The 23473-nt window shown below is 44.2% G+C and overlaps 1 protein-coding gene across 1 annotated transcript in view; it reads left to right on the top strand.

Moving 5' to 3' along the window:
* cwc27 (CWC27 spliceosome associated cyclophilin) overlaps window positions 1-17640 on the top strand; it is a 52982-nt gene extending 35342 nt beyond the window's left edge. The window contains exons 12-14 of the mRNA XM_029656219.2: window positions 3022-3131; window positions 3488-3600; window positions 16912-17640. Of these exons, the coding sequence (XP_029512079.1) occupies window positions 3022-3131; window positions 3488-3600; window positions 16912-17074 (386 nt within the window). The 3' untranslated portion in view covers window positions 17075-17640. The remainder of the gene's footprint in view (window positions 1-3021; window positions 3132-3487; window positions 3601-16911) is intronic.
* The last annotated feature ends 5833 nt before the right edge of the window (window positions 17641-23473 follow it).

Below are 23473 nucleotides of genomic sequence, written 5' to 3'. Positions count from 1 at the left end.
CCATATGTAGACATGGGAGGCGGATAGTACAGTCCGCAGACTGAGATCATCGTGACTCAGAAGATGACCCATATGTAGACATGGGAGGCGGATAGTACAGTCCGCAGACTGAGATTATCGTGACTCAGGAGATGACCCATATGTAAACATGGGAGGCGGATAGTACAGTCCGCAGACTGAGATTATCGTGACTCAGGAGATGACCCATATGTAGACATGGGAGGCGGATAGTACAGTCCGCAGACTGAGATTATCGTGACTCAGGAGATGACCCATATGTAGACATGGGAGGCGGATAGTACAGTCCGCAGACTGAGATTATCGCGACTCAGGAGATGACCCATATGTAGACATAGGAGGCGGATAGTACAGTCCGCAGACTGAGATTATCGTGATTTAGGAGATGACCCATATGTAGACATGGGAGGCGAATAGTACAGTCTGCAGACTGAGATTATCGTGACTCAGGAGATGACCCATATGTAGACATGGGAGGCGGATAGTACAGTCCGCAGACTGAGATCATCGTGACTCAGGAGTGACTATGTAGACATGAAGATGACCCATGAGATGTCAGGAGAGACATGGGAGACATGGGAGGCGGATAGTACAGTCCGCAGACTGAGATTATCGTGACTCAGGAGATGACCCATATGTAGACATGGGAGGCGGATAGTACAGTCCGCAGACTGAGATCATCGTGACTCAGGAGATGACCCATATGTAGACATAGACATGGGAGGCGTACAGTTCTCAGATGATTTTTTAGAAGGCAGGCAGTCCAGTCCAGGTCAGGGCAGACTCAGGAGATTATCGTGATCAGGTCAGAGTCAGGGCAAGGGAGATGACCCATATGTAGACATGGGAGGGGATAGGTCACAGTCCAGGGCAGACTGAGATTATCAGGTCAGACTCAGGCAGATGACCCGTGATCATGTAGACATGGGAGGCGGATAGTACAGTTCATGTCAGAGTCAGGGCAGGATGGTTTTTTTCAGAGTCAGGGCAGGCAGAGGTTCGTGATCATGTCAGAGTCAGGGCAGGCAGAGGTTCGTGATCAGGTCAGAGTCAGGGCAGGCAGAGGTTCGTGATCAGGTCAGAGTCAGGGCAGGCAGAGGTTCGTGATCAGGTCAGAGTCAGGGCAGGCAGAGGTTCGTGATCAGGTCAGGGCAGGCAGAGGTTCGTGATCAGGTCAGAGTCAGGGCAGGCAGAGGTTCGTGATCAGGTCAGAGTCAGGGCAGGCAGAGGTTCGTGATCAGGTCAGAGTCAGGGCAGGCAGAGGTTCGTGATCAGGTCAGAGTCCGGGCAGGCAGAGGTTCGTGATCAGGTCAGAGTCCGGGCAGGCAGAGGTTCGTGATCAGGTCAGAGTCCGGGCAGGCAGAGGTTTGTGATCAGGTCAGAGTCAGGGCAGGCAGAGGTTTGTGATCAGGTCAGAGTCAGGGCAGGCAGAGGTTTGTGATCAGGTCAGAGTCAGGGCAGGCAGAGGTTCGTGATCAGGTCAGAGTCAGGCAGGTAGAAATGTCAGAACCGGGAAAAACTAGGAAATAGAACTAGAGAAACAGGAAGGCGGGAAAGAACGCTGGTAAGACTTGACAAGATTAGACGAACTGGCAACATACAAACCGACAGGTATAAATACACAGGGGATACTGGGGAAGATGGGCGACACCTGTAGGGGGGTGGAGACGAGCACAAAGACATGTGAAACAGATCAAGGTGTGATTTTGGGATCAATTAACCATTTCTTTAGGAATTGTGATATGTGCTTGGGGTTATTGCTGGAAGATCCACTTGCGGCCAAGTTTCAGCCTCCAGGCAGAGGCAACCATGTTTTGGGCAAAAATGTCCTGTTACTGGTTAAAGCTCATGATGCTTTTGGCCTTAACAAGGGCCCCAGGACATTAAAGATCTACCACCATATTGTACAGTATGTATGGGGTTCTTTTCTGCTTATGCATGCTTATTTCAACCCCAAACCCACCACTGGTGTGCGTGGCCAAAGAGCTCACTTTTCATGTCATCCAGCAAATGTAAATGCCTGGAGTTTGCTAAAAGGCATTGGCACTTGGACTGGAAACAGTGCTATGGTCATATGACATGAATTTAGTGCTCTTTGGTCACCACACCAGTGGTGGGTTTGGTGTCAAAATAAGGATGCATTAGCATAAAAGAACCCCATACCTAATGTAAAATATGGTGGTGGATTAAGGGCACTACATTCTACAGTGTTTTGATGTTGTATTTTGTATCCTCACTTGGCGAATTACTAAGGTTAATTTCAGTGTACAGATAATGAATTAAAGTATTAAGTAGACCTACTACTGTGCTTTTGTAAGTATTGTTGTGCTTGAATAATACAAGGTATATCCACTTATTTGAGGCAAAAATGTAGAGCCACTTGGTTTTCTCATTTAAACTCTCCTTGCCCAGAGGTATACTTTCCCTGTCTCTATCCAGTCTCAAGGCTGAAGTTGAAGAATTCAGACGTTTTTTTCCCGTTTTTTTCATTGGGAACATTTACAATATGTTGGATGTGGCTGGCTCTGACGCAGAGCAGAAAGAGAGGGGTCTCATGGCAGAAGGAAAGGGGTTTCCTTGTTAAACTTGGAGCCCATCAGTCATCCTGCTGGATCTGTTAGCCATGCAGTAGTGGATCTTTCCCTCAAATCAGATCAATTCCATTTGTGTTTGTCACTGTGACCCGATGACGGGTCCCTCTCTCTGAGCTGATCTCTTACTAATGACGAGGCAGAGCGTCAGATGGTTTTTACATGTTGGATGTTTTTTCCTCTGCATTGTGTCTGATAGTGTTTTTTGCTATTGTCACTGCTTAATGTGATACATTAACTAGACTAACTGTAAATGAACTGCTAAATAACTAACTGTATCAACTTCAATGTAGAAGACAAAAAGACAGACAGACAGCGGGGCAATGCCTTAATATATCCAAGTTTGCGAACCGTCTATTAACTAACAATTAACTGACTGTTAACTAACTAGTACCTTACTGCGTCCCTATAGAAGAGAAGAAGCCAGGCAGCGAGGCGGTGGCGGAGTACCTGGAGGGCAAGAAGAAATATGAAGACATGAGGAAACAGAAACTGAAGAAGGGATCCAGCAGAGAAGCGCAGGTAACAGAGGAGTCATTACTCAAAACTGTGTCAGCTGTCATTTACTCTCTACACACATTACATTTGAGTCATTTAGCAGAAGCTCTTGTCCAGAGCGACTATCAGTAGTTAGTGTGTACATTTTCCTACTGGTCCTCATTGTGGTCAATTGGAGCTCTGGGATTATAGAGTGTTGATGACATTAATGATGACATCTTTCAGTCAAACGCATATAAATTACCAGCAGTGCATTTTTTTTCTTGATGCAACAGGGGGTTGAGGTGAAAGTCTGAGACTTAGATGAGCGTTAGATCTTAAGAGTTTGTTTTGTTAGTGACCCAGATCTCCCAGTGACCGTTAAGCTGATTGTCTTGTAGACAATGGCGCTGCTGGACCGATTCAAGTCCAAGCTGTCTTCAGCCATCACTGAGACCTCCGAGGCCCCTGAGGAGGCCCCTGAGGAGCTGGCAGAGGACGACGACAAAGGATGGTACGTTATGGTTAGCGTTCTGGCGGTCATGATATTTTGTCAGCCGGTGATTGTCATGCAAATGACAATGCCGGTCTCAAGGTAATTGACCGTTATTTAACATAAAATATCCCAGACATTTAGCATCTCTGGGCTACCACACATAGCCTACAAGCCAATGATGTGGACCTTTTGGAACATCTACATTTGAAAAAGTTTAATAAATCCATTTAATATAGCCTACACCATCACAATAAAACCATTATTTATTTTAGGCAGGTCTAAAGAAACATGATTTGAAGAAATGAAGAAGAAAAATGTACCCTATTTCAGAAGAACAGAATAGCATATTCTGAGTCGTCCTCATGTTAGACCCTGCTCTGGCTATGCCATATGGCTGTGGGCTACACTAGTTAATTTAGCAGGCAATATTTGCTTATAATTCCTGTGGTATTATTTTATGGTAATAAGAATACAATTGAACATAGCTGAATAAATAAAGGCAATTTTTTCTAAACGATTTACGAGGAAGTTCGCACAAGCGACTATTCTCTGTTGAGCGTTTAACAAAGAAACAGTTCCTCCTATATGCTTAATTTAGAGTTATTTATGCAGCTTTATTTGCGATACAAACTCTCTTTAACCTCTCTGGGATATGTGGGACGGTAGCGTCCCACCTGGCCAAAAGCCAGAGAAAATGCAGAGCGCCAAATTCAAATAAATTACTATAAAAATCAAACTTTCATGACAACACACATGTAAGATACCAAATTAAAGCTACACGTGTTGTGAAGCCAGCCAACATGTCAGATTTAAAAAAGGCTTTCGGCAAAAGCAAACGATGCTATTATCTGAGGATAGCACTTCCGTAAACAAAAGAGAGAAAACATATTTCAACCCTGCAGACGTGACACAAAACACAGAAATAAAAATATAAATCATGCCTTACCTTTGACAAGCTTCTTCTGTTGGCACTCCAATATGTCCCATAAACATCACAAATGGTCCTTTTGTTCAATTTAATTCCGTCGATATATATCCAAAATGTCCATTTATTTGGCGCGTTTTGATCCAGAAAAACACTGGTTCCAACTTGTGCAACGTGACTACAACATATCTCAAAAGTTACCTGTAAACTTTTCCAAAACATTTCAAACTACTTTTGTAATACAACTTTAGGTATTTTTAAAGTAAATAATCGATAAAAATGAAGACTGGATGATCTGTGTTCAATACAGGAAGAAAACAAACTGACGCTACCTTTCTGGTCACGCGCCTCTAACAAACAGTACACTTGAAGTGACTCTCGTTTTGAACAGGGCTACTTCATTACACAAAGGAAAAACCTCAACCAATTTCTAAAGACCGGTGACATCCAGTGGAAGTGGTGGGAACTGCAAGAAGGTCCCTTAGAAATCTGGATTCCCAATGAAAAGAGAAATGACCTCAAAAATCTGAATGGTTTTTCCTCAGGGTTTCGCCTTATACATAAGTTCTGTTATACTCACAGACATGATTCAAACAGTTTTAGAAACTTCAGAGTGTTGTCTATCCAAATCTACTAATAATATGCATATCTTATCTTTTGGGGATGAGTAGCAGGCAGTTGAATTTGGGCATGCATTTCATCCGGACGTGAAAATACTGCCCTCTGTCACCAAGAAGGGTTGATCTGAGCGTTCGGTCCTAACAACATCAGTCAAGCACCCGATCTAACTGGCTAATGTTAGTGTACTTCCAGACACAACAGAACAGCTCACTGACCATTTTACTCGCCCTAGCAGAGCTGGTTAGGCTGTTTTCATGTTATCCAGACCTTGCAACAATTGAAGTTTTTTTTGTTGTCAACGTTTACTGACATATTTACCGGCCATATTTAACAGGTGTTGAGCGTTCGTAAATTTCATCAGTTATTCTGCGCTCTGGCACACTCGGACGAGAGTTTTCTGAAATCGGAGTAGATAGCCAGAGTGAATTTACCAGCTATGTCTATCAACAGTGACATTCTGTTGAAATGGTTACTTGCAAAGTGGAATCTTCTGTTAAAACATGTCGCTAGCTAGCTAGGTAAACAATGAACCATAATTCTAACTCATGACGTTACTACCCTGCATTAATCTGCAGGTAGCTAACCAACCAGGTTCAATGTTAGCTAGTTAACATTAGGCTATAACTAGCAAAGCAAATGGCTCTGAGATACGAATAATAAGATCATACACGTAACGTTAGCTAGCGAGCCAGCCAGCTAATTTTAGCTGGCTAGCTAACAGTACATTTTACACTTTAACTTGAAATGAATATGACTTTCTGCCAAATTAGAAACGTGTAATATTTGAAAATGTAGCTAACAGTGACATTCTATTGAAATTAATACTTGCATAGTGGAGTCTTTTGATAAGACATGTAGTTAGCTAAACAATGAACCATAATCCCAAATCATGATTATGAAGAGCAACACTTATGCAACACTACAGAATATGTTTTTTTTTTTTTTTTTAAGGATTTAAAAAAAAAACAGGATTACCTACCAGCTCAAATAGACAGAAGAGGGCCATATGGCAGACCAATCCGAACTCGGCATGTCCAGCCATTCATTATCTCAGCCAATCATAGTTAGCGGGAAGGTTGCTGGCTTTTTCTGTGGCTAAACCAACTAGGCTCATAATTTAACAATTGTATTCGTATTTACAGATGGCGTACAAGTTTGTTATTAAGGCACATGAAAGTTCACATGTTCCAGAAGGCATTTCTGCCCCAAAAAACACAAAGTTTTAGTTCAAATGTGTTCCTGTGAAGTAGTGACCCGTGGCATATGCCTAGTTTCCTGAAATTAGTCACAAATATCTACATAAATATGACAGATCTTGCTTCTGTTGCCTGTTTTGTTTGTTTAATATACAACAGCAATATGTTGGATAAAGCAATTGTACAGATTCGGCTATTTTTTGATTTTGTTATGCTGTAATTAAGGCTTTACAAACGTTTTTCGTTAGAACAGACTTGTATTACTTACAATTTATTTAGTGTTGTTTACACTGTTCCCAACAGGCAGAAAAAGAATACTGTAATCTAACAGCACCTGTTTGTCACACATAATATGCACGCAGGTCTCGCTACTATTTTTTTAACACAGTGTGACCATCGGGCTCTTTCTTGAGTCATTTTTGTGTCTCCATTATTTAATCAAACCGTGTGCTTAAAGCATCAAACAAGCTCAGTGCATATGTAGTTGATTTTATTCAAACACACATGGTCTGTCAGGACGACTCTCGGTCAACCAAGATTTTTTTTTAGTCGGGAACAGCCTTACTTGCAATAAGTCCTAAGCAAAGTTTCCCACTGGGCACAGAAGTCAGTTCAACATCTAGTTTTGATTTACATTTGGATGAGTTGTCAACTAATGTGAATTCAACTTGAAATCAACAAAAAATGTCACCATATCATTGGATTTAGGTTAAAAGTTGGGGATGAAAAGATGGAAATGCCCTTACGTCGAGGACTTTTTGCAGCTCCAACCAGTTTTCCACGTTGATTCAACGTCATGATATTGATGGAATAGGGTGCCATTCAGGACGAGCCAGTTCTAATAGGCCAGCCAGAGCAGCCCATCCCCCCCCCCCCCTATTCTGTAACAGATATGTTATGTCTGTTAATGCCCAGTCATAACACAGGCCTGAGGAGCTGCTCCTTAACGACTTGACACACTGTTGAACTTTATACAGTGCATCAACACACTCTGACTGCTCTAGATTACATACAGTGTATTCGGAAAGTATTCAGACCCCTTGACATTTTCCACATTTAGATGCTTTACAGCATTATTCTAAACTTGATCAATCTACACACAATACCCCATAATGACAAAGCAAAAACTGGGTTTTAGAAATGTTTGCAAATCAAATCAAATGTTTATTTGTCACGTGCGCCGAATACAACAGGTGTAGACCTTACAGTGAAATGCTTACTTACAGGCTCTAACCAATAGTGCAAAAAAAAAAGGTATTTAGGTGAAGAATAGGTAAGTAAAGAAATAAAACAACAGTAAAAAGACAGGCTATATACAGTAGCGAGGCTACATCCAGACACCGGTTCGTCAGGCTGATTGAGGTAGTATGTACATGTAGACATGGTTAAAGTGACTATGCATATATGATGAACAGAGAGTAGCAATAGCGTAAAAGAGGGGGTGGTGGGGGGTGGGACACAATGCAGATAGCCCGGTTAGCCAATGTGCGGGAGCACTGGTTGATCGGCCCAATTGAGGTCGTATGTACATTAATGTATAGTTAAAGTGATTATGCATATATGATAAAGAGAGAGTAGCAGCAGCGTGAAAAATAGGGGTTGGGGGGGGACACACAATGCAAATAGTCCGGGTAGACATTTGATTACCTGTTCAGGAGTCTTATGGCTTGGGGGTAAAAACTGTTGAGAAGCCTTTTTGTCCTAGACTTGGCACTCTGGTACCACTTGCCATGCGGTAGTAGAGAGAACAGTCTATGACTGGGGTTGCGGTGGTCAATTTTTAGGGCCTTCCTCTGACACTGCCTGGTGTAGAGGTCCTGGATGGCAGGAAGCTTAGCCCCAGTAATGTACTGGGCTGTACGCACTACGTACACACTATAAAATAGAAATCACATTTACATAAGTATTCAGACCCTTTACTCAGTACTTTGTTGAAGCACCTTTGGCAGCGATTACAACCTCAAGTCTTCTTGGGTATGACGCTTACAAGGTTGGCTCACCTGTATTTGATGAGTTTCTCCCATTCTTCTCTGCAGATCCTCTCATGCTCTGTCAGGTTGGATGGGGAGCGTTGGTGTACAGCTATTTTCAGGTCTCTCCAAAGATTTTCGGTTGGGTTCAAGGTCAGGCTCTGGCTGGGCCACTCAAGGATTCAGAGACTTGTCGTGCTGCCACAACCATGCTTCACTTTAGATTGAGATGGTGCCAGGTTTCCTCCAGACGTGACATTCAGGCCAAAGAGTTCAATCTTGGTTTCATTAAACCAGAGAATCTTGTTTCTCTTGGTCTGAGAGTCTTTAGGTGCCTTTTGGCAAACTCCAAGCGGGCTGTCATGTGCCTTTTACTCAGGAGTGGCTTCCGTCTTGCCACTCTACCATAAAGGCCTGATTGGTCGAGTGCTGTCCTTCTGGAAGGTTCTCCCATCTCCACAGAGGTACTCTAGAGCTCTGTCAGACTGACCATCGGTTTCTTGGTCACCCCCCTGACAAAGGCCCTTCTCCCCTGATTGCTCAGTTTGGCCCGGCGACCAGCTCTAGGAACAGTCTTGGTGGTTCCAAACTTCTTTCATTTAGAATGATGGAGGCCACTGTGTTCTTGGGGACCTTCAGAGCTGCTGAAATGTTTTGGTACCCTTCCCCTTATCTGTGCCTTGTCACAATCCTGTCTCGGGGCTCTTTGACAATTCCTTTGACATGGCTTGGTTTTTGCTCTGACACGCACTGTCAGCTGTGGGACCTTATATAGACAGGTGTGTGCCTTTCCAAATCATGTCCAATCAATGGAATTTACCACCGGTGAACTACAATCGAGTTGTAGAAACATCTCAAGGATGATCAATGGAAACAGGATGCACCTGATCTCAATTTTGAGTTTCATAGCAAAGAGTCTGAATACTTTTGTAAATAAGGTGTTTTTTTCTACATTTTCACTTTTTGTCATTATGGGGTATTGTGTGTAGATTGATGAGGGAAAAAATGTATTTAATCAATTGAACAAAGTCCAGGGGTTTGAATAGTTTCCCCAACGCACTGTAGATGTAGCTATGGCCTGCCTGGGTGCCAGCCTTAGGTTTTAGTTTCCGTACTCTCAGAGAAACACAGACTGCCAGCCAGGTGAAAAGATTGCTCTAACATGGGCATGTTTATTTCTCTCTTACTTTGACATTTTTTGTTTTGTCTTAGTAGGCTTGGTTCATGGTGGTGTGTGTGTGTGTGTGTGTGTGTGTGTGTGTGTGTGTGTGTGTGTGTGTGTGCGCGCACGCGCGCAACTACCTGTGTGTGTGTGGGTCTTTACGGATGCGTGTGTTGGAAAGACCGTTCCCGACCCTCCGCACAGCTCTACAGTAATAGTGGATGCCACTTTCTCTACCATCTAGGCCTAGACCAGGACTGAAGGTTTTGTCATCCCTAATGTGTGTTTTACACAAGACAACATTGAGTTGCCACTGTGTAAGAAACTAGCACATTAGGAAGTATAGGGATGTTTCTCTAAGGTTTTAGTGCGCGCAGGCTGAAGCTATAGAATGGGATGTACACTACAGTTAGGAGGACACTGTTCAGTACTGTAGTCTGCTGGCTCGTACCGCTCCTTCTGTCAGACAAATCAGATGCATATGGAATTCCATTTTTTTCCTCCCCCGGCCGGTCACATTTATGGTCTATTTCGGTTCTATTTTTCAATTTGATGACCTCCTCAGATGGATTGACGTTTCTCCTCTCTGCTGCTGATGTGTTTTCAACGTCCTGCCGTGTCCTGACCAGAACAGAGAGCCTCACCGCAGTACTGACGACTCACTGAGAGCGAGACGCAGAGACACGGAGGGGAGGGAGGGCGAGCTCCAGCCTACAGGAAACAAGCTAGCTAACACATTGCCCTGTGGAGCAGCTCCTGCTGGGAGTTAAAACACGGCCCGTGTGTCTGTGTATTGGCACCTGACGCCGTGCCAATAATTCAGATATACCAGTTTATTGAGGGCAATGAAGACAGCGGTGTGTATGTGTTTGCAGAGCCTGGTCTCTCTGCCATTTCCCTCAGTGGGCAGACAGAGCCACAGTCAGGAAATCAGCTTTTACATCCGTGTTTTCCCATTCTGATTTCCACCAACAGACCTCTCTCTCAGACCTCAATATATAGAGAGAGTCAGGGCTGAAATTAATCCCATGTGTTTGAACTTCGAGGAAAGTGTCTGTGAGAGATTTTAGAATAACAAAACCTGTAGTTGCTATTAGTCTCAGCCAGCCAGGCCCCCAGCTCAGTCTCACTGTTTGGCCCCCGCCAGCCAGCTAGGTATGAGACAGGAGGAGGAGGAGGGAAGATGGGCACAGTAGCCTAGCAGTCCCAGGCGGTGTCCCAAAAGGCACCCCGGGTCCCAAATGGTGCACAGGGCTCTGGTAAGAAGTAGTGCACTATATAGGGAATAGGGTGTTATTTGGGCCGCAGACCTAATCTAGAACAACACCCGCCAGCCACGCACTAGCGTAGGATGTCTGTGCCACTCTGCGAGCTCTGGTACAGGAACTATTGGGTTACTACAGGTCAGACTCCCCAAGTCAAGTCTGGGCCAGGGGACTGTAAACTATTCCGTCTGGGTCTACAAACGTTATACTTTCTAGATCGCTCTGCTCACACACACACACACACACACTCTCTCTCACTCCAAGAAGCCAGCCATAGAGCCCGTCGCCCCACCCCCATCCCTCCCTCTTTCCTCCCTCTTTTCAGAAAGCGAAAGAAAAACAAATGGAGGAAAGGCTTCTGAGTTCTGAGGCTTCTGGGTAGAGAGTGGGTTTGATAAGCAGACTGGAGCGCTGAATGGTGGGAGCCCAGAGCCTGGCACACATACACATATACAGTGCCTTCAGATAGTATTCACACCACTTGACCTTTTCCACATTTTGTTGTTACAAAGTGGAATAACCATGTATTTAATTGTCACTTCTATTCACTCTGTCATTTAGGTTAGTACTGTGGAGTAACTACAGTGTTGTTGATCCATCCTCAGTTTTGTCCTGTAACTGCCATTAAACTGTAACTGTTTAAAAGTCACCGTTGGCGTCATGGTGAAATCCCGAAGTGGTTTCCTTCCTCTCCGGCAACTGAGTTAGGAAAAACACCTGTATCTTTGTAGTGACCGGGTGTATTGATTCACCATCCAAAGTGTAATTAATAGCTTCACCGTGCTCAAAGGGATATTTAATGTCTGTGTTTTTTAAAAGTTTTTTTTTTACTCATCTACCAATAGGTACCCTTTTGTGAGGCATTGGAAAACCTCCATGGCCTTTGGTGTTGCATCTGGGTTTGAAATTCAGTGTTCAACTGAAGGACCTTGCAGATGTGTGGGGTACAGAGATGGGGTAGTCTTTCAAAAATCTTGGTAAACACTATTTTTGCACACAGAGTAAGTCCATGCAATTTATTATGTGACTTCTTAAGCTTATTTTTAGGCTTGCCATAACAAAGGTGTTGAATACTTATTGACTCGAGACATTTGAGCTTTACATTTTTTATTAATTTGCAAACATTTAGAAAAACATCATTCCACTTTGACATTATGGGGTGTTGTGTGTAGATTATTGACACAAAATCTCAATTTAATCCGTTTTAAATTCAGGCTGTAACACAAAATGTGGAAAAGGTTGAGGGGTGTGAATACTTTCTGAAGGCACTGTGTGTATACATATACACACACACACGCACATACACACACTGTTCTGTAGTCTGGGCAATGAGGCTGTGTTCCTGTCATCACTGAGGCTGCTAGACAAATTATGGTAGCGGTCCGCCTCGCGCTGCAGGACTCCTCAGTCTGCCAGAGTAGAGCCACCATGACGTCCTGGATGAGCTGTCACTACTACTGCCCAGTTCACATGAACACAGGAGGGGGGACTGCAGAGCACACACACATGCTTCACCTATGTACCCAGGCAGACTAAAAGGCAGACAAACACACAAGGTTGCACAATTCTCTCTCCCTCTCTCTTCTTAAGGCTGCTTCCCAATCCCATGCACTTCAATCCCCGCCCTTCATGTCACTCTCCTTGTGCTCGGGAATTCACTCTGCCTCCATTGACCAAACCACAGTGTGCAGTCTACAGATTTTCCCCAAACAAGAACTGCAGTGGGCAAAGTTCCACTTTGCTCCTTAACATAAATCAACATTTGTATATTTGACTGTTCGCTTGTGTAACTTGCTCTCTGCAACACGCTACTTAGTTGGTCTTAGCAAGCTTGCAAATGTGTCCGTATCTCATTGGAGTTAGCTAGCTAGCTAACAATTAGCATTAGGAGCTAAGACACATTTTTGCTAGCTAAGTCCAGTGAGATACGGCAAATCTTGCTAGCAAACTTTTACTCTAATACAGGCCGGAACCCGTGGTGCAACAACTTGTTTCTTAATCAGAGAGGACAAGGTGAAGAATGTTCTAACATCTTTGTCTGAACATACATATCTATTTAAATCTAATTAGGGTCGCCTGGGAAACACTGACCAACACTTTGGTTCCTACTCTGTCACAACCATCTCCTCCCATATTTTTCTTCATTCGTTTTCATGCCAACCTAAACTGCATTCCAAGTGTCCACAGTATTCCAACCATGAAATTAGAATGATCATTCTATTTCTGTGATTCCAACCGTTTTCCCAAGTGTTTTGATCTATATACACAAGTAAAATTGCAGTATTTGGTACAAAAATTGCAATTAGATATGTTCCTGTATTGTGCAGCCCTATACATACAAGCACATACACTGAGTGTATAAAACATTATGAACACCTGCTCTTTCCATGACATAGACTGACCAGGTGAAAGCTGTGATGTCACTTGTCAAATCCACTTCAATCTGTGTAGATGAAAGGGAGGAGACAGGCCAAAGAAGGATTTTTAAGCATCAAGACAATTGAGACATGGATTGTGTGGGTGTGCCATTCAGAGGGTGAATGGGCAAGACAAAAGATTGAAAGTGCCTTTGAACGGGGTATGGTAGTATGTGCCAGGCACACCGGTTTGTGTCAAGCACTGCAACGCTGCTGGGTTTTTAACGCTCAACAGTTCCCTGTGGTGTATTAGGAATGCTCCACCACCCAAAGGACATCCAGCCTACTTGACACAACTGTGGGAAGCATTGGAGTCAACATGGGCCAGCATCCCTTTAGAACGCTTTCAACACCTTGTACAGTTCACACCCCGAGGAACTGAGGCTGTCTTGAGGGCAAAGGGGGGTGCAACTCAATATCAGGAAGGTGTTCTTAATGTTTTGTACACTCAGTGTATATATAATATGCCATTTAGCAGATGTTTTTATGCTCTACCAACTGAGCCACCAAGGACCACTATATACACACGCTTCACCGAAGCACATGGGCAGACACACACACACACACATAGACACACAGACAAGACATCTGACAAAAATACACTCATAATGTACGCTTCGCACACAGACTCAAGTGCACACTCAGATACACGCCATCCAACACACACATACAAGGAGGACACACATTTCAATGTGATCTTAGTGGCTGATTTAAAGGGGATCTCTCCCAAGGACCATACAGCAGAACTTGTATAGCAATAGGTTGGCTTATATTCTATTACTATAGAACGTTCATTATGTAAGTAATACCCCAGGCTTGTCTGTTTTTTCCATTGTCCGATTCGGACGGGATTAGTTTTTATGAAATTGCCCCCTGTAAATCTTTTTAAAATTCTTTTTATGTACTGTTATGATGGAAGACTGGAGGCTGTTCTAGGCATGAACGGTGCAAAACGGCTGCCAGCTAAACTGGTTGAAATATGCAGGAATCGCTCCGCCATTTCCTGGTTGCTAAAATTCTAATAGTTTGCCTAATGTCAGTTTATATGACAAAACAAGCAATGTGTAGAGATTCATTGTACCATCTAAACCGCTATGAAATACACTATATATACAAAAGTATGTCTACACCCCTTCAAATTAGTGGATTTGGCCATTTCAGTCACACCCGTTGCTGACAGGTGTATAAAATTGAGCACACAGCCATGCAATCTCCATAGACAAACATGGCCTTGCTGAAGAGCTCAGGGACTTTTAACCTGGCACCGTCATAGGATGCCACCTTTCCAACAAGTCAGTTCGTCAACATTTTTGCCCTGCTAGAGCTGCCCCAGTCAACTGTAAGTGCTGTTATTTTGAGGTGGAAACGTCTAGGAGCAACAACAGCTCAGCCGCGAAGTGGTAGGCCACACAAACAGAATGGGACCGCCGAGTGCTGAAGCGCATAGCGCGTAAAATTCATCTGTCCTCTGTTGCAACACTCACTACCGAGTTCCAAACTGCCACTAGAAGCATTGTCAGCACAAGAAGTGTTCGTCGGGAGCTTCATGAAATGGGTTTCCATGGCCGAGCAGCCGCATGCAAGCCTAAGATCACCATGTGCAATAACAAGCATCGGCTGGAGTGGTGTAAAGCTTGCTGCCATTAGACTCTGGAAGAGTGGAAACGTGTTCTCTGGAGTGATGAATCACGCTTCACCATCTGGCAGTCCGGCAAACAAATCTGGGTTTGGCGGATGCCAGGAGAACGTTACCTACCCCAATGCATAGTTCCAACTGTAAAGTTTGGAGGAGGAATAATGGTCTGGGGCTGTGTTTCATGGTTCGGGCCCCTTAGTTCCAGTGAAGGAAAGTCTTAACGCTACAGCATACAATGACATTCTAGATGATTCTGTGCTTTTAACTTTGTGGCAACAGTTTGGGGAAGGCCCTTTCCTGTTTCAGCATAACAATGCCTCCGTGCACAAAGCAAGGTCCATACAGAAATATTTTGTTGATCGGTGTGGAAGAACTTGACTGGCCTGCACAGAGCCCTGACCTCAGGCCCCCTGTTCAATGGGGTTATCGCCGAACATCAGTGCCCTACCTCACTAATGCTCTTGTGGCTGAATGGAAGCAAGTCCCTGCAGCAATGTTCCAACATCTAGTGAACAGCCTTCCCAGAAGAGTGGAGGCTGTTATAGCAGCAAAGGGAGGACCAACTCCATATTAATGCCCTTGATTTTGGAATGAGATGTTTGACAAGCAAGTGTCCACATACTATTGACCATGTAGTGTATTCCAACTTGTCTAGGAATAGCCTAATATTGGCTTTCAGTTAGGAGAAAGTATAAATAGTATCAATAAGAACCATAAACTGCATGCAGACATTTTAATTAACTGATGTATTCGGCAATTTATCAATTCATTGGCACACTATCATTTACTTAATCTTTCAAAAAAGACAAATAGTCACTGGGAACGTTGATATATGACAAAACGGATAGGACTTTGTTTGCATAACACTTTGTAGCACTTTGTACATAGCTCTTTGCATCAATTTGTTCTCATGTTCTTGCCCAAACTGGGTGCAGTACCGTAAAACTCTGTAATATCCCTCAAAATACAGTGATGACGATTCACACTAGATAAATATTATCAAAGGACCTGGGAGTTTGTATTAAAAAATATATATATTAAAAAACGGTAGGTTTTTGGGACTGGAATAATAATCTTCCCGCCAAGTAAAAATGATAGATATGGCAGATTCGGACAAGATAGGGCTTTAACTAACTACCTGTAATAGTAGTACATCACAGTAATAGCGCAAACAGTCAAAGAGATTTGGGCCTGAAGCTCTTCGTCTGGCTTGGCTTTGTCTCCGTCTCTCGGCTTCTGTGAATTGGTGATAGCATCTTCCCTTTTATCTTGTTTTAAATTCCCCGGGGGTTGCAGCCCCGTGGCCCCTGGTGACGCATGGCCTTCATCAGAACCCTCCAAACAGGTGGGGCGTGTCAAGACACTGTCAGAGCGTTATGCATGTAGCGCAAATCCCTCTCCGCCGGGCAGATGTGTCTGCGTGATGGACACCGGAGACCTGCCTCACCCCTCTTGAAGTCCTCTCTCTCCACTCTCTGCTGTCTCCCCGGGGATTCCTGCTCTCACTGTATCTATATACTGGGAGTTTGATCGATAACTGTTACACTGACACGCTTGGCCTACTAGGTAACATGTCAGGGGTTTTTCGTCAGTGTTGATAGAGGTTGAATCGTGAAGTCAGTTGCCTTTTTAAACCCAACAATCTCTTCAGATTCTGCCGTTCTCCCTTTTTCTCTGTTTTGCGGAGGTGCTGCTTGCTGCTAGTCCACAAAGGACAAGAGAACAGCCAAGGATGCTTCCACATGCATATCAGTCATCTTCCTTCTCTTATTCCTATTCCTCCTCATATTCCTCTCCATCCTCTTCCTGCTCCTCCCTAAGAGAACAGAACATTTCAACCCTGTATTTTGTACCATGTTTTTATTCTTACACTAATGTGATAGGGCGCGCGTTGCTGTGTTGTAGCCTATTCCTTTATCATCAATACAATGCCATCACTCACCACCATGGCATCTTGATACCATAAATGCCTGTTGTGACAGAACACCGGCTTCAAAGGGAATGTGATTCTATTTGAATTGATGGAGAGGAACAGATGGAGAGATGGAGAGTTCCATATCACCAGATGTGATTTACAGAGTTCACATCACAGTGCTCTATTTGCTGTTCTTTGAACCTCCTCTTTCTCTGATTTTAGGATGGCCCATGTTCTCCAGTTTGACGAGCAAACCAGGAAAGTCAAGGATGCCAACATGCAGGACGAAGACACGTTTGAGATCTCCGATCCACGAAACCCCGTCAACAAACGGCGGAGAGAGGAGAGCAAGAAGATCATGAAGGAGAAGAAGGCCAAGAGGTGAGGGGTTAGGGATTAGGCATGGAGATTAACCCCAGCCATGTGACTGACCAGGCCTCTCCTCTCTTCCTCTCTAACCTACCACTTCAAAACAACTGTCTCTCCTGAGCGAACTTTGAACCTTGGAATGCCATGAACAACCAAAACAAAGCTATTTGTGAGAAGCTGTCGGAATCCATTCACATCTGAACGAAGGGAACGGCTAACACAGGGCCAATGTGACTTCAGCCCATCAGGGTTATCCCTCCAATAAAAAGGAAACGCACATGACCTGACAGCTATTGCTAATCTAAAACTTTCCATCATCAAGACATAGTGTCATTTTGAACTGGAATGTGAACCCACATTTCCAAGAATAGGTAAATTTTCTGTCGTACAGTACTGTATGTTGTGATTGCGGGAGTATTGGAAAGTAAAGGCGAAAAGGGTTGAGAAATGCCCAGGGATCCAGGTAAAGTAGTAAGGGTGATGGATGATGGTCCCAAGTCATTGACGTCAACATGTCTGATGACCAATGTTGTGAACATGTATGGATAATAAATGTACCTTTTTGTCATAAGGCACAAATTCCTTTTGATGTTTGCAGCTGTGTTTGTATTCCTCTCTGCGCTTGCTGCGTTTTAAGAACTCCTCAACCATTGGCTTGGGCAGGTGAACGCAACATGGAGGATGCACACTGGGATTTTCACGTGTCCCAGTTGTTTAATGTCCGTGGAGGCGAGGAACCCAACTCCGACTATTTACATTTGACTATTTTTACTAATTTAGCAGATGTTCTAATCCAGAGCGATTTACAGTTAGCGCATTCATCTTAAAGGTAGGTAGGTGAGACAACCACACATCAAAGTTATAATAAGCAACAGGAATGTCCTTAGTAAAGCAGCGGTCAGCAAAGTCGGCGCTGGTAAGCAAAGGCAAGTGTGACTGTTCATGCAAGAAGGTCAACTACCGAGATGGAGAGGAAACCAGCACGCCACCGTATGCTTTTGAGATTTAAGGAGAGAAGATTATGAGAGGAAGTTACTTTAAACAACTTGAGAGAGATCCACCCAGAATGTGTTATGAAAACCTTGACTATGGTGAGGAATGAGCAGTAAGCCGAAAAGGGAGGAGAGACAATGGAACACAGTAGCTGCTGCAGTAGTTTCCCCTTTACATTGATCTAAGGTCAGTTTAGCGTTGTTCCCCTATAGTTAATATCAGTATCTGGAGAGGGTAAGCTGATCCTGTATCTGTGCCCAAAGCCAACTTTTCCTCATATCTGATATAACAGCAGCTGAGTTAGACAGAGCCAGCCAGTGTGACTTCACATGACTGGAATCATAAAAACAGCTCTCCAGCAGAAGTTGTGAAAACTGGTATTAAAGCTCGATTAAGTCCCTGACTCTGTCTTTATTTAAGCACCATAGTTGTATTCCAAATGGCATCCTTTTCCCCATATAGTGCACTACTTGTAACCAGGGCCCATATGGGTAGTGCACTGTATAGGGTGAAATTTGGGATGCACATTGAGTCCGTCTGTAGGGCTTCCTCTCTTCTCCATTCCAACCCTGTCAGTTAAAACAGTCAGGCAGGATATGATCTGCCTTCACCCAGCCATTTCACAGTCATTTCACCAGATTGACGCAAGGAACACATAGCTGTGGTGAAATCGAACTAGTGACAATCGAACCTCCTTGCCTCTCTTTTTGAATGTATCGCTCCTTTCCTATTCCATCAACTGAGAGCCATGGGCTCTGGTAAAATAGGGTGGTTCTGGTCTTATGTCATAGTGTACTATATGGGGATGCAATAAGGTGGTTCTGGTCAAAAGTAGTGCACTACACAAAGATTAGGGTGGCATTTAAGACCAGACTAGCCTCTCTGCTTTAATGTAGTGGTTTTGTTAGGGTAAATGATGTAGATTTGCCATGTGTGTGACCAGGAGCAGAGTTTGGCCTGCAAGCCGCCTTTTACTGCTCTTCTGGGTTCATGCTTAACTTCTCATATGGAACAGGAAGGAGAGTTAATGTTCCACTATGAGCCTGGTCGCCCAGCCACGGCCTGGCCCGAGTCTGAGCTGCTGCTGCTGCTAATGTAAAACAGGTGAGAGGCACCATGCTTCAGTTAGACTACCTACTGTAGCCGTGCCAGTGGCTGGCCAATGGTGGGTCACAACTAGTGGTGTAAAAATACTCTAAAACTATGTAAGTCAAGTTTTGGGGGTTTCTGTACTTTACTATTTATATTTTTGACTACTTTTACTTGTCTACGTTCCTAAAGAAAATGATGTACTTTTTACTCCGTATGTTTTCCTTGACACCTAAAAGTACTCGTTACGTTTTGAATGCTTAGCGGGACAGGAAAATTGTCCAATTCACACACTAATCAAGAGAACATCCCTGGTCATGGTCATCTCTACTGCCTCTTATTTGGTGGACTCACGAAAACACAAATGCTTCGTTTGTAAATTGTTGTAGCATGCCCCTGGCTATCCGTAAATTAAAACAAATATATATATATAATTGTGACATCTGGTTTGCCTAATCTAAAGAATTTGAAATTATTTATACTTTTACTTTTGATACTTTAAGTATATTTGAGCAATTATATTTTATTTTGATACTTCGGTATATTAAAAACCAAATACTTTTAGACTTTCACTGAAGTAGTATTTTACTGGGTGACTCACTTCTACATGAGTAATTTTCTATGAAGTATCTTTACTTTTACTTAAGTATGACAACTGGGTACTTTTTCCACCACTGGTTGGTCACAACCGATTCCTTTTTGACTTGTGATGATATCAATATTGTCTCTTGGCTAGAAATCATTTCTGTTTACAAAAGCTCTCACAATATTGTGCAGAACAACAAAAAACAAATAGACATGAAACAGTCAAGACATTGAAATATAAGGAGCTAGCTACTGTATTAGCTTGATCGAATTATCAGCTGAGAATACTTGCTTGAGTGCACTGAGAATTCGAAAAGTATGAAATCCAACATTCTAGAACATTGCCGTGCATACGTGTACAGGTTTTGGACTATGGTTAAATCCGTTAGCCTTAACATGGAGACATCCTAGCGGTGGTTGGAGAGGGTCGGACAAGACGATGCCACTCCTCTCTCCAGCCCAGCAACACCAGCAGAATACTTAACATTCCCTGGCTTGGCCTTGCTGTGGCTAGCTCTGGGCAGGAAATACTACTCATGGTTGCTGCTGTCTGTCTGAACGTCCATCCATCGGTCACGTGACTGCTGGGGATGAGATTTGAGGTAATTACGTTATCATGCTCCACCACCGCCATGTTCTCTGCCCTTGTGGACGGGCTGACGGAGGTTACAACTAGCAGACTAATCCTTCTGCTCTCCTAAAAAACACAGTATGCGTGTGTCTGAGCTACATCAGGTTGGCTGGGAAGGATGGCTACTTTTACTATATTATTATTTTTTGGGGGGGAGGGGTCGGATAACATTACAGTTTACCTTGGGCTCTACAGGGCTTTGATGCTGCTTCCCTCAACCCTTCAGATGAGTTTTCCTGCCCATTTCCTGCTGCATATAATGTAAATAATTTGTAACACACACACACTCCTGCTCCATGGTTTTACTGCACATTTAGCATTCCAATGACCTGTGACCCCCCCTCCTCCCAATACACACACACCCTTTCCAGTGACTTTGTAAAGGTATTTTAGTTTGACCTTGCTTCTGATCTACCCTCACCCCCGCCCATTTGACATGTTATGAAATACAGCCTTCCTCCTTGTGTGCTCTTAACCCTGTGTGGCCGGGGAGGTGTGGAGCGGCATAGGAGGACCAGGATGTGGAGTGAGCCACGTGTCTGACCTCTAACCCCTTGCCATGAGTCCTCACAACCTGGCCAAGTCCCCTGTGTGAGAAGGAACAACCTGGCAGTACGGGGCAGGAGCTGTGTGTGTGTGCCTGTGTCCATGCCCAATTAGAAGGGATGGGATAGCGCACCCTACCTAATCGCCCCTTGGTGACTGTCTTTCTCTTTTGCCCTATAGCTTCCCAAAAGTCGGTCCTGGGGCTCCCCCTGGGTGCACGTTTAGTTTTTTGCCAAAGCACTACACGGCTGATTCAAATCATCAAACCTTGATGATGAGTTGGCTCTTTGAATTAGCTGTGTAGTGCCAGGGCAAAAACTAAGAGGTGTGGGGGGGGCTGCTATAGGCCATGGGAATAGGGTCACCAGAGCATGTCCATAAGAAGGGAGCCCATTTGTGTTGATATTAGGGTTATTCATGAGTTGGAGAGAGTGAGCTCAAAGAGGAGAGAGCGAGATCTGAGGGGAAATGCCACTCTAGGTCTCTGTAGCCTATCATAAAGCAGTATGACCTTGGTGCAACATCCAGCACTATTATTTCAATAGCCTGAATTAAACGGTGAGTGCATTCGCTGAATCTGAGCCATGTGTACTGTGCTTTTACTACCTCGTCTGTCTTTCTAGGTCTCTGTGACCCTCTCTGTCACAGTGCCCTGTTCCTTACTACCGGAGCTGTGTTGCTGACAGTCTATCTGCTCATCTGAGTCTTCGTATTCTAATGGCCTCTTGGTGAAAAAAAGAGGGGGTAGTTAAAGTCAAACAGAGGTAGACAGGGCCCCTGTTCTTTTAATAGGGTTAACCTGTATAAATGTACACGTGTCACAGACGATATTTCACTGCCACTTTCTGAGATGTATTTTTCACCAGCAGGTTTTTCCTCTCTTCCCCTCCTTCGTCTTCTCCTCTCTGTAATGAAAATGTGATTCTTCAAATCACATTGGATTTGTCACATGCGCTGAATGCAACTGGTGTCGACTTTACCGTGAGATGCTTGCTTACCAGCCCTTCCCGACGATGCAGAGTTTAGAAATAAAATAGTAACACAAGGAATAGAATAAAATACACAATGGAGCTACAGTATATACAGGGAATACCAGAGGTCAGAGGTCTTTGAGGTAGATACACTACATGGCCAAAAGTATGTGGACACCTGCTCGTCGAACGTCTCATTTCAAAATCATGGGCATTAATATGGGGTTGCCCCCCCCCCTTTGCTGCTATAACAGCCTACACGTCTCTGGAAAGGCTTTCCACTAGAGGTTGGGACGTTGCTGCGGGGACTTGCTTCCATTCAGCCACAAGAGCATTAGTGAGGTCAGGCAATGATGTTGGGCGATTAGGCCTGGTTTGCAGTCGCCGTTCCAATTCATCCCAAAGGTGTTTGATCGTGTTGAGGTCAGCGCTCTGTGCAGGCCAGTCAAGTTCTTCCACACCTGTCGCGACAAACCATTTCTGTATGGACCTCGCTTTGTGCACAGGGGCATGGTCATGATGAAACAGGAAAGCGCCTTCCCCAAACTGTTGCCACAAAGTTGAAAGCACAGAATCGTCTAGAATGCCATTGTATGCTGTAGCTTTAAGATTTCCCTTCACTGGAACTAAGGGGCCTAGTCCAAACCATTATTCCTCCTCCACCAAACTTTACAGTTGACACTATGCATTCGGGCAGGTAGCGTTCTCCTGACATCTGCCAAACCCAGATTTATCCATCAGACTGCCAGATGGTGAAGCGTGATTCATCACTCCAGAGAAAGCATTTCCACTGCTTCAGAGTCCAATGGCTGCGAGCTTTACTCCACTCCAGCTAACGTTTGGCATTGCACATGGTAATCTTAGGTTTATGTGCAGTTGCTCGGCCATGGAAACCCATTTCATGAAGCTCCAAACAAACACTTCTTGTGAGGCAGTTTGACAGTTGGTAGTAGTGTTTCAACCGAGGACAGACTATTTTTAAGTGCTACGTTTGTGCTTCAGCACTCGGCGGTCCCGTTCTGTGAGCTTGTGTGGCCTACCACTTTGCAGCTGAGCCGTTGTTGCTCCTAGATGTTTCCACTTCACAATAACAGCACTTACAGTTGACCAGGGCAGCTCTCGCATTGCATATTTTTGACAAACTGACTTGTTGGAAAGGTGGCACTGACTTGTTGAATGGTGCCACATTGAAAGTCAGAGCTCTTCAGTAAGGCCATTCCACTGCCAATGTTTGTCTATGGAGATTGCATGGTTGTGTGCTCAATTTTATACACCTGTCAGCAACGGGTGTAGCTGAATTAGCTGAACCCAATTATTTGAAGGGGTGTCCACATACTTTTGTATATATAGTGTCGGCGGGGCATTTTGGCCGTGCATTTACCATACTAAGCGGTGATGCAGCCAGTCAAGATGCTCTCGATGGTGCAGCTGTAGAACTTTTTGAGGATCCGAGGGCCCATGCCAAATCTTTTCAGCCTCCTCGGGGAAGAGGCTGTGATGTGCCATCTTCACAACTGTGCGGGTGTGTGCGGACCATGTTAAGTCCTTAGAGATGTGGGCGCCAAGGAACTTGAAGCTCTCAACCCGCTCCACAACAGCC

The sequence above is a fragment of the Oncorhynchus nerka genome, linkage group LG4 (genome assembly GCF_034236695.1).
Source record: "Oncorhynchus nerka isolate Pitt River linkage group LG4, Oner_Uvic_2.0, whole genome shotgun sequence".
Classification (NCBI taxonomy): domain Eukaryota; kingdom Metazoa; phylum Chordata; class Actinopteri; order Salmoniformes; family Salmonidae; genus Oncorhynchus; species Oncorhynchus nerka.
The sequence above is the reverse complement of the archived record's forward strand: the minus strand, read 5'-3'. Positions and strand labels throughout refer to the sequence as shown.